Source organism: Vipera ursinii (genome assembly GCF_947247035.1).
Source record: "Vipera ursinii genome assembly, chromosome: 17".
Lineage (NCBI taxonomy): Eukaryota > Metazoa > Chordata > Lepidosauria > Squamata > Viperidae > Vipera > Vipera ursinii.
This window is the reverse complement of record NC_139530.1, coordinates 3,979,842-3,991,906: the sequence shown is the minus strand read 5'-3', so window position 1 is coordinate 3,991,906 and position 12,065 is coordinate 3,979,842. Positions and strand designations below refer to the sequence as shown.

The following is a 12,065-nucleotide window of genomic DNA, read 5'->3' as shown; positions in this document are numbered from 1 at the left end:
CGGGGCTGAAAATTTATGCAAAGATTCGGAACGGCGTTTTGTCGAAAAAGCCTTGATAACTGGTTATCTTTTTATCCGCATCATCTCACCATCCAGAATCTGGAATGTTAAGTCTTTTTTTTTTTTTGAAACGGGGGGGGGGGAGGTCAAGAAGGATGGAATATGCCAGAGATTGTTCTTATGTGCCATATTCTGCGCGTGTCCATCACAAGGGCCCTCACAAAGTCTAGGAGATGGAATGTTGGCCAACATTTTTTGTGTGTCAGGAGGACGGGGTGTGTGTGTGTAGGGCGGGGTGTCCGGTAGAAGAAGAGTCACACTTTAGGATCTTCAGCATTCCTGGCAAAGGACCCCCATGTATTGGGGGGGAATGTCTTCCTTTTTCAGTCTTTGTCCAACCAGCCATTCTGTTCTCTCTTTCTTGGCTTAACCCAGCTGTCTTAGGTAAATATGCCCAAGATTCACAATAATCCACGGGATGCAGAAAAAAGCAACTTTTGTGTGTGTGGGGGGGGGGAAGGTTTCTAGAAGCACGCTGGCATCGTGATACTTCAAAGTGTCTGAAGCTTTTCCTGCAATCGCTGTCTTCGACCAGCCAAAGAGTTGTGTCTTTCCTCAGGAATGGAAAAGTGCCATGGAAAAGATTTCTCTTTTTGAGTCAAGAGGCTGTTTCAGCGGTTAAAAAAAAAAAAGAACGGATCCTCTGCCAAGCAGGAGTTATAAAAAAACATGACGGTGGGGTGGGAATGCTTAAAAAGAGAAGAAGAGTCAAACTGCCCACCAGCCCCTTTCTTCCAGGATGGACAAATTCCAGCAGAACAGGAGACAATTCAGTCGCTGGCTGGGCGTTTTTTTAAGGCCATTGCAAAGCTCGCTGCAGAGGTGCCCGCTGTGAATACTGATGACAACGGCAAGCCTATGCCAGACATTTCCAGTTGCAAATCAAGAGACCTGAAGCTTGAAGCAGGATCCAAGCGGGAGGGACATACCTTGGAGAGAAACCAGAACTTTTTTTTTCTTCCTTTCCACCCAATTTACTTTCTTTTTTCTTTTTAAAAAATGCATAGGTTTGTGTAGGCCTCCAGCCCATCCAGGTTTCTCATGGGGAAGAGGAGGAAAGGGGGAAGGAGAGTGCAAAAATAAAAAAATAAAAATGGGCAGCATTCAAAATCCACAACCCAGCCAAGCTTGTTCCTTCACAAGCCCAAATGGAGGGTGGGGTGGGTGGGAATGGAAGCTCTGGCCAGGCCAAAAGATAAAAAAAGTCTTCTACTGTTGTGCCCTTTCGGAGGCCGCCCAGCGCCCAGATGCTGGACAAAAGGCTCCACTGTCTGGAGACGGTAGGACGTTTTCTGCGCCGCACATTTCAATGAGCGGCCCCTGAACTCCCCGGCGTTACCGATGGTTAACAATGACTCCCAGAGAGATGGACTAAGAGGGGAATTTTAACGGTGGCTTTTAACTTTGGGGGAAAATTCTCTCGGCCACACCGAGGGCTCCCTTAAGTAGAAAGGGGGGGGAGGGCAGGGAGGGGAAGAATCTCCATCGAAGATTTTTTTTCAAAAATAAAATAAAATAATCAGAAGCCACCGAAGCTCCTTCGCGCAATTTCACACTTCCACTGATGTTTTGAAACTCTGCTGCCTGCTCAAGTTGTGTTATTTGATGGGGTGTTGTTGTTTTTTTTAAAAAAATTTTTTCAAGAGCAGTGCTAGTGGAATGACTTTATATCATGCTTTGGTATCATGCTTTTCCTCTCTTTTTTTCTGATGGGGTGCCGTTATGATTATTGTTACACGTCAGTGACAACGTGAAATCACAGCTGCCACTTCTTCAGCTGACGTTGGCTTTCCTTCGTAACTGAATTTTTCCTAAGAGTTTGATGATGATGATGACGACGATGATGATGACGCCTGGACAGGTTTTCTTGGCAAGAATTTGAAAATTGGCTGGCCCTTGCTTCCTAGGACTGAGACAAAGGGACTGGCCCAAGGTCAGCCGGCTGGCTTCATTCCTAAGGGGGAACTACAGATCACAGTCGCCTGGTTTCTGGCCAGGTGCCCTAAGCATGACGACAAACTGGCTCTCGTCATATTATTAAGTGAAACCTCCCCCACACACACTCCCAATAACTTCTGAAAATAACAAGTGGTTCATGTTCTACTTTAGGATTCCCAATCTTGGCAACTAAGTTGCATGGACTCTTAAGAACAGGATTTCCATATTGGGTGGACGTGCCCTAAAGCTAAAAGATTTCAGTCAAAAATACGTTTAGGGTTGGGGGAAATGACTTAAGAAACCAAATAAGATTTTAAGCCAGAATTATTTTTTTTTGTTAGGAACAAGAGGAGGAAACTATGGGAAAGACACTACGTATTTAATTTTACGTGTACTAATTGCAGCAAGAATGGCAATGCGAATTAAGAAAATTTTAGATTGTGCAGAAATGGGACAGATTGACGTTAAAGATAAAAGAGAAAGAAGAGTCCGTGTGTTTTAGAACGTGGGATAACTTTTATCAGTGGCTAGAAAAACGAGTTAGAGAGAAAGGACTGGGATATGTAACACTGAATATATATTAATAATAAGAAGATGAGCAATTAATTAACAGAATTCCCTAGCCGGCACGCTGAGAGTTGAAGTCCACACGTCTTAAAATTGCCAATATATATAGATAGATATATATATTAGGAACAGGGTTAGGGTCAGGATTTTTTAAAATAACATTCTTAATATTTAGCAAACAGCATGTTGTGTGGGTTCATGTCATTAAAAAAAAGACAATGAGTAGTAATTAATCATCATAAATATGTTAATTAATTGCTCATCTTCTTATTGATATATATTCAATGTTACATAACACAGTCCTTTCTAACTCGTTTTTCTAGCCACTGATAAAATTATCCCACGTTCTAAAACACAGAGTCTTTCTTCTTTCTCTTTTATCTTTAACGTCAATCTGTCCCATTTCTGCACAATCTAAAATTTTCTTAATTCGCATTACCATTCTTGCTGCAATTAGTACACGTAAAATTAAATACGTAGTGTCTTTCTCATAGTTTCCTCCTCTTGTTCCTAACAAAAAAATAATTCTGGCTTAAAATCTTATTTGGTTTCTTAAGTCATTTCCCCCAACCCTAAGCGTATTTTTGACCGAAATCTTTTAGCTTTAGGGCACGTCCACCCAATATGGTGCGTGTTCCTGTTGCACTCTTAACAGGTGTTAGGCAGATGTGGTTCTGGGCTAAACCAAGATAGGTTTCTTTGGGCGTTTGACACTCCAGCCGCCGTACCTTCAGACGTTCAATGGCTTCCTCTCCTCCGGGCGTGGACATGATCCGTTCTTGGATACTGGAGGCGGCAGTTAAGCCCACCTGACTACTGAGAGAGCAGGAAGATGGAGATGCAGTGAGCGAGCCCATGGATGCTGTGGAAAAATGGCCAGGACGTTGATTCTCGGAGGCTAACAAGTATCTGTGCTTATTGTTCTGAAAATCTTTCAGATCTGAGAGAGAGACAGAGACAGACAGAAAGACAGACAAGCAGAAGGGAGAGGCAAGGCAAAGGAAGTAGGAGCAGAAGACAGGGGGAGAAGAGAGGGAGGAGATACCAGTATAAGAGGAAAGGGCACAAAAAAAGCAAACCGACACAAGAGATTTAATAGGACCAGCATGGCAGTTTTGACGTTTTTGAAACACGGTTCCTCCAATCTACCTGGCTTGCAGACTGGTCAAGGGGCAACATTAACCCAGATCCGCATGTGAATTAGCTACTTTATTTGCTCGTGCCCATTTCGCAGGAATCTTCTCAGACTGGTTCAGTTTGCGCCCGAGGCAGACCAGATTAAGGTTCAGTGGCATTCAAGGAAAGGTTGGGCCTTGCTCTCTTATGCCTAGGTAAGGATTCCAGGCTAATTCCCTACTTGACTCCTCCCCCAGGCTCAACTAGCTCCTCCCCTGGAGTAGCGCCTGACTTTCTCAAGGGTTTGTTGGCCTTTTAGCTATCCTGTTCCTTTTGGCTGGGTCCGGTTCAGAAACGGAGTTAGAGCTTTGCTATCATCTGTTAACTGACCCTTTCAAATGTTAACCCCAGGGATGGGATCAATTAGAGGCGGAGAGTCTGCTGGGCATTATTTTTTTTTTAAAAAAATGGCAGCCGCAATGCTTGGTTCTTTACATGTGTTGTATGTGCGACACAATATCGCTTTGACCACACCACTGCAAGCACCATCTTGATTTTTTTCCCCTCCCGTATCTGGCAGATGGCCTTGACCCACACCTTCACTAGGGAAATCAAGAGACTCCTGAAATGAATGATTAGACTTAACCGCCACTCCCTTGGATAAGATGGGATGAGAGCCAGGCATTCAACACTGGCCTTTTTATCTCCTTCCGATAGGCCATGGTGCAGGTTTTTGGGAAGAAAAGAAAAAAAACACAACCACCCATTTTTAAAAGGAGGGGAAGGAGGTAGTTATGGAATTAGCTGACCCTAGAAAGAAATAACTGCCAGAGCTAGGCCTGAACGATCTGGTATATCCCGGATGATTGCCAGAACGTACATAATGATGATTCTGTTCTAACAAACCTACGTATTTTCTTCCAGGCCCTCCAAAAGCATCCCGCACTGCATCCGGAAACTTGTCACATTTCACGCAACTGCGGGGCCTGAGGCTACCCAACCTATACGTGTTCTGCGCTCGAGAGCCCAGTCGTTATGTTTCAAGTGGGTTTAAAAACTGCCATCTGCAAATTCGGAAAAAGAGCGGCGGGACTGAGGGTGGAGCGCCATTCGAACACACGCCAGAGGGCGAAATCGCACCCCCTGGAGAAGAACTCATGCATCCACGGGAGGGCCAGGAAGGCTTACAAGGGCCAAAGCTGCCACACAAATTGTCACGGAGCACCGCAAGGCAGCTGGTTTCATGCAGATCCCCCCCCTCCAAAAGCTGCGTCTGCAGGAAGTGAAGTCAAAAAAGGTTCAAAGCTGTCGAGCTGAAAGCGGCATTAAAAATAAAATGAAAGTGGGGGAAGGCAGGAATACCGGGGAATTTAAAAACAAAAGCAAAAAAGAAAAAAAGATCGATTACACTTCCAATTGTCTGCATTCAAGGAGATTGCCCAGAGATCTCTTCTGTCTTTCTCGCTTTAAATAGCAGGGCAGGCTGAGGGCTTGCAAACAGCACTAGGCAATTTTGCGAATTCCCCCAACTTTTTTTTTTAAAATCTCCACAGAGGAAAAGAGATGTCTACAGGAAACTGCTCAGCCGACCCCCCCCAGCAATCCATTAAATAAAGGCTTTCTGCCTGGAGCCTATGGGGTTTTTCCCGGCCTGCCCACCTCTCTTATTAGCAAGATGGGTAAGGATGGGTTCAGCTAAATTGAGCCCTGGGTGGAGAAGGTCTAATAAAAACAAGAAAAAAAAGGCATGAGCCAGTAGGCGGCTGCCCTGATATCAACATTCAAATCGGTAACGAAAATACACTGTATTTTTCAGCTATTTCAGGTGAGCCCTGGGGGCGCAGTGGTTAGAATGCGACATTGCAGACTAAACTCTGCCCACTGCCAAGAGTTCGATCTCGACCGACTCATGGTCGACTCAGCCTTCCATCTGTCGGAGGTTGGTAAAATGAGGACCCAGACTGTTGGGGGCAAGAGGCTGACATTGTAAACTGCTCAGAGTGTGCTGTGAAACACTGTGCAGCTGTGTATAAATGCTATTGCTATTGTTATGTATACATACTCATGGACATATATTGTGTGTGTGTGTGTGTATAACGTACCACTAAACTGAATGAAACTGTGCGTTTTTAAATCTCCTTTGGCTTTGAACTGCCAGGATTTGGAACAAATGGGAATATTTGATACATACACACACACACAATGCAGGTAAGTATCATTTATCCCACTCTGGGTATTGTTACGTTTCCAAGTATTGGTAGTTCAAGCACAAGAGGAATTTAAAAGGTATGTCTTTGGTTTCACCCAGTCTTTCAGCAGACGTTCCTGTTTCCTTTCAGAGAGGTTTAGAGGTTTAGGTTTACTCTGTGTAAAGCCCCGTCGGAGGACTCCACACTTTCGATTCGTATTTTTTTTGTGTATTTTTTTTTAAGAAGGCTCTCCTGGGATTTCCTTGTAAGAAATTGGGAGTGTAAAGTTGAAAGGCAGCAGCCCACTCAGCGGAAGCCAAAGATGGGGAGACGGGTTGATTCCGCAATACACACATTTGCATCCACTTCCCGAGAAATCGTCCAGTGGATCAACTGAAGAACCGAGGTTAGGAAGGAAACACAAGAAGGATTAAGAACACTCAGGGTTAAGAGTAGACATGTGAGAAAAGGAAAAGCTTTTTGATGATTGGAAGAAAGAAGGAAGTCAAGATTCTCAAATCCAACAATTTCAACTAATTTGTTATCATAATTAGGGGAGGGGGAGGAAATCCTCCATGACGTGGGAGCCAAAATCAACTGCTGTTTGACTTGGGCTAAAGAAACATTTTTCTCCATTTTTTTTTTTAGTGCTCTATACATACACACTGTCTGATTAAAAAGAACGGACAAACATTTCTTGGCAGATAAAACAACCATCCAGAATTCAAAAACAAGGGTTAAGCATTCATCCCGTAACAATTCCCAGAGATTCAACGAGAGAGGGAGCGAGGGAGGGGGAAAAAAAATCACACTCTCTATTCCAGAAACTCTTGTTCTCCTATTTTTAAATTTCCAATTGCATTAACTTTAAAGTTTAATAGAGACGCGCTTTAATTGGCAAATGGATGCAAAAATGCCTTGTACTACACTAAGCTTTTAAAAATGTACTAGAACATATTAGCCAAGCGGTATTTTAAATTTGCTGGCAACCTTCCCACACTTTGCTCATTGTCTTTGGCTCTTGTCATCTAGCCTGCCCTTGTTGGGGGGGGGGGTGTCTTTTTCTTTTATTCTTCCAACAACCACCATAATCACAATAATAATAGAAAGGGGATGGGGGGGGGTCAATCCTGGCTAGAACAAATCCCAGTTTGGCAAATGAAACTGCCTTGCTCTAGTTGGTTCAACTGACTCTGGAGAAGGAATGAAAACGTCACAACATGTGCTGCCCTGTTTTGTTCTTTTTGGGGGGGGGCATTTTGAATTGGAAGGTTGCTGGAACGGACAACTACAACTTACTCTTGACAAAAAAAAAGTTACAGGAACTATTATTATTATTATTATTATTATTGCAGCTGGCTCAGCTTCCAACCCTGGGGGCTATATTCTGGAAGGCTTTCTAACGTTTGTCCAGGGAAAGAAACATATAACCCAATAACAGAGAGTTGGAAGGGACCCTGGTGGTCTTCTCGTCACTAGTGCAACCCCCTTGCATTAAGTCCTGTTCTGTTTCAGACAAATGGTTGTCTAATCTTTTCTCCGCTTAACACTCAACTGGGTGGATAAACCAACAACGCTCCAAACACCGGGTTGCGGACCAGGCCTGGTCCATCAAGCTAAGTCAGAGGTTCCCCAACCTTTTGGGCACCAGGGACCCCCGGTTCCGTGGAGAGAGATTTTTTTTCCGCGGACCGGAGGGGTGCGTGGTTTTGTGTGCTGCCTGCATCCCGCGGATGGGGCTTTGCTTGTTTGTGCGGACCGGTTGCTGGCATGCCGCGGCCCGTTGCCGGTCCACGGACCGGGGTTTGGGAACCCCTGAGCTAAGGTACAATACGTAAACCTTGGTTAAACCTATCCCTGCCTCTTTGCTACGCCTTCAAATGGACCAAAAAAAACCGCTAGGTTTTTCTCCTAGAGATGCAACAGGAAAGAAGTTCTTAGAGAAAGCAGAGATCAGCCGGCTTCGCCCACTTACTGTCAATGATGTCTCCGAGCCCTTGAGCGCGAAGTAGATCTTTGAGCCGGGTGACTTCTTCCTTCAGTTCCCGTACCAGCTTGGCGTTGGGATCCTCGTTGATCACGGCATTGCATTTGATCTGCTTGGCCCGATCTGCGTATCTGGAAAAGATCGGTGGGTTGAGATATAAAACAACGGCGATCAATGTTTGTTGAAACACCTTAACGTGGCGACGGTTCGAGAATCCCGGAAGATGGGACACCAAGGGCTTTTATCTAGAGGAGCCTGAAGAGGTGTGGGCCTCAACTCCCAGAATTCCCCAACCAGCACCTCTAGGAGTTGAAAGTCCACCCATCGGTTGCTCTACAAGCCTGAATCACACTGCATCAAACAAGAGAGAAAAGGTGGCGCAGAAAGCCCAATTATTTTCAAATCCCATTCAGTACCTTAATGTGCTTAATGTTTCGTCATAGTTGATGTCTGCTGGGCTCAAAGCAGCCACCATGGCGGTTCTGGAGTTGCCACCTACGAGGCAGAAATGCAGTCAGATCCAACACAAACCGTTATTCACAATTACCTAGCCCGTCACCGGGATGTGGTAAAGCCACTAAAAGCGGGCATCTTAAAAAAAATACATTTCTACGTCATAACAGCATTGTCAAAGATTGATATCGATCGTCCTGACTATCGGCAGGGGAACTGGAAGCCTACTTCAGATGAGCTGGGTTTCATTTCTCCACGGCTTGCCGAACAAGCCAAAGCTGGTTGTGTGTTACACATCACGCTAAGACATACGACGGCTTGAAAACTCAGATGAGCAGAGTCGTCGAAGCACAAGAGTGCGCCAAAAAACAGGCAAGTCACTCCGCAGCTTGGCGAGTTGTGCGAAAGCTACTTTGACATCTGCCAAAGCTAAGGAAGAAAACGGAACATTCTTATTCTCTCCCGGTCCCGGAAACATCTGCTGGGGTCAAAGGTCACCTGACCAATGAAAAGCTACAAGCAGAATTCGCTTCCAGCCCCAGAGCCGTCACAGTTTAGGATCCTTGCTTTGAAAACGCAGCTGATCAAACCGAGATTTTTAAAAGACCAACGTCTCGGCTTCAAAGGCAGAGGATCTAATCTTCATGGACCACAGTCCAAATGGGGCCGTAATTGTTTGCTAGAGAGGTCTACCCACGTATGAAATAACTGCTGGTTATTCGGAGTGAATCTTTAAAAACGAACGGAAAAGGTGACTCTCGACTTCCTACCTAGGTTTTCCCGAAGCAGCCAAGTCAGCACAGAATCTCTGTATGGAATAAAATCCGTTTTCTTTTTCTTCTTACTCTGCAAAAGGAGATTGCGTACTTAAGAGCCAGCTACCACAAAAGATGCTCGCAGAGAAGGGTGGACCCAAGCAAGTGGGCCTGCCACTTCCACAGAACAGGATGGGAAGCCACGATCCTGGTGGAGGTGATTCTCCTGAGAAGGTGGCACTTTAGCAGCCTTAGGCTCAAAGAACTTTTAAAAAAACAACAGTTCAAACATTTAAATAGGTACCCCTCCTTAACAGAGAAAAGAACTGAACTTGTCAATTGTTTTTGGTAGAGACAGGAAAAATGGAAATGGAAAGCCCCATCTTGGAAGAGGCATTAGGGAGAAAAAAGAAGGATGCTCTTTAAAAATAAAAAAATAAAAATAAAAAAGCATCTGCTGCAATGCACCAAGGTGTTTCCCCACCACATACATCGGTCAGGAGGAGGACATTTCGTTATCCAAGTTACATGGCACTTCTGGATAAAAATTTCTTCATTTCTCAGCAGACAGAAACAGGGAACCGTGGGACAAGACAAAGCAAGGACAGCTTTGTTCCATGTTCCTATATCTCCCCCTCTCCCTCTCTCTCTCTCTCTCTCTCTCTCTCTCTCTCTCTCTCTCTCCATCTCCCCCTCCCACCCAACTGAGTTTTCCTTTGCCAAGAAACAGATTATGAAAGTGCTCTGGGCCTAAAATAATTGCTTTAAAAATACGATTTGGTATCACGAAAGGGCTGATCCTCCAGAAACACAGGACTGGAGCCCTGGGTCGGATGTGCATGGGGCTTGGATCCTGGCCATGATTCTGATGGGGTTAGCCAAAAGGCAGCTGATGAGTCTAATCAGGATCAAGAACAGACGCCTTGGCGCAAAATAAAGAAACAAAATCCAACTTAATCTTTTTTTGAGAGAGAGAGAGAGAGACAGAGAGACAGAGAGAGAGAGAGAGAAAGAGGGAGAAACTGCTATCCTACGTATGCCTGAACGCATGTACTATATACTAAGGCAGCCCAGAACGTTAAAAGACACCTGTCGTTGTTACAGAAGCGAGCCACGGGTGATACAATCACACACATTTTGCCCCGTGGGTTTTTTTTTTCCCCGACGCGGAAAACGCTCTCTGCAGGACTGTCTTCGGTGTGGCAAGACAAGAGTGCAAAAAAATGAGAGAACATTTTCTTCAGAGTGGCAGGATTTCTCCAGCCACTACAAACATCCCTGATTTAAGAAAGCTGCTCTAGACCAAAGTTTGCTCTCTGAGCAAACAGTTTTCACTCCTACAGAGGAGGCATACTTGCAAATCAAAGAGGTGCAACTGGGCAAGGAGATGGCCATACCGACCGATCAAGGTTTTACTGTATTTACAGTCGGAGAGAGAGCAAAGACAATAAAAGCCTGTGGCTTCTTCTTCCAAAGCTCATCCCAATCTTTGAAGCAGGCATGCTTGGAATGCTAGAGAGGATTAGAGGGGGGGGAGAGGGGAGAGAGACTGTGTTTTCTTTACAAAACACATTGCTAGCTAGGAACCAGCAGTGTCTACAAGCACAAGTTTCACAACCTTGCCAACTGGTAAAGATGTGTGGACTTCGCCTCCGACAATTCCCCAGCCCAGGCATGCTGGCAGGGGGATTCTGGGGGCTGAAGTCCACATATCTTCAAGCTGCCAAGGTTGAGGAACTACAGGCTACCCCATTCGGTGACCACTCTTTACCCGCCATACCTTGCTGGTGCAGTTATCCTAGTTTTGGAAGCAGAGAACGGGGGAAAAGGAGACAAAAGATAAGACCACAACAGGGCATTTGACATCAGTATAACCAAGAGAGAACGTTCCCAATCATTTCCCCAGAAGCAGCACACCAGTTAAGTCTTACTTCCCATCGCCCTTAAATGCCAACCCTCTATGTCGTAACTCTAGGATACAGGAAGCTACGAAAAGCAACGCCAGCCTCGGGGCAGGCAGGAAGCTTTAGAAGAGAGGAAACAGGAAGAGCTTTAGCCAACTAAAGTTGGCGAGATAAATGGGGCCAAGAGTAGCCCACCACATGTACAGAGTTCCAGTAAGGGTAGTCCCCGAGGAAAGACCGCGACTGAAACCAGGATTTCCGCTGCTTAAGCGAGGCAGTCGGTGAGCAGGTCGTGCTTAAAAATTTTACAAGCTTTTTTTCCCCCCACCGCAGTTGTTCAATGAAATCACTGCAGTTAAGCTTCCTCCACGGACACGGCTTGTCAGAAGCTGATGGGAAGGTTGCTAATGGCGATCGCGCGGCCCCAAGGATGCGGCAACCTTTACAAAGGCACGCCGGTAGCCAGTTACGATCACGTGATCCGGAGGATGCCTACAATGGTGGTATACCCAAGGACTGACCATCACACACTTTCTTCCAGTACCGTTGTAAAATTGAATGTTCCCTATATCGGGGGTCCACAAACTTTTACGGTGAGGAGGAGGGGGGGTAGAGGGGAACCGGGTGGGCCGGTGTGCACGGACATGTAGCATGACTTATGTGAGCGACGGCCAGCCCGCGCGCATGTGCAAGCTGAACAGTGTGCGCGTATGCAGGCACGCTGGCCCGCCACTGATGCACATTGAGCTGTGCTCACACCGGTCCGCCACTCGCGGGTTCCGGTTCCAAATAGGCCACGGCCCGGTAGCAGGGCATGGGCTGGAGACCCCTGTGCTATATGAAGGATTGTTAAGGTTGAACTGCTAGGCCAGACCATCTGTGCACTGATCACTTGTGTGACTTAAGTTTGGAAGCGAAATCTCTCCGGGGACACAAGCCATTTCAGAGACAGATACAAGAAATTCCAGATACAAGAAATTCCAGGACTAGATATAATCTATACCTGTTAATACAATACTGTTTCCCATTCCCACCCACCTCTCCAATGCCTTCTGGAAACAAATGCCCCTTGTCACATCTCCCCTGTGATTAAGCC

General features: G+C 45.7%; 1 protein-coding gene across 2 annotated transcripts in view; it reads right to left on the bottom strand.

Moving 5' to 3' along the window:
* KIF1B (kinesin family member 1B) overlaps nucleotides 1-12,065 on the bottom strand; it is a 76,202-nt gene that overhangs the window by 41,731 nt on the left and 22,406 nt on the right. Inside the window, exons 10-14 of one of the 2 annotated variants that reach the window (XM_083375536.1) lie at nucleotides 9,081-9,156; nucleotides 8,274-8,352; nucleotides 7,846-7,988; nucleotides 6,225-6,263; nucleotides 3,294-3,427 (exon numbers count right to left, since the gene is read on the bottom strand). In XM_083375536.1, coding sequence (XP_083231662.1) covers nucleotides 3,294-3,427; nucleotides 6,225-6,263; nucleotides 7,846-7,988; nucleotides 8,274-8,352; nucleotides 9,081-9,156 — 471 coding nt within the window. The remainder of the gene's footprint in view (nucleotides 1-3,293; nucleotides 3,428-6,224; nucleotides 6,264-7,845; nucleotides 7,989-8,273; nucleotides 8,353-9,080; nucleotides 9,157-12,065) is intronic. The other variant, XM_083375535.1, reaches the window with a different exon arrangement.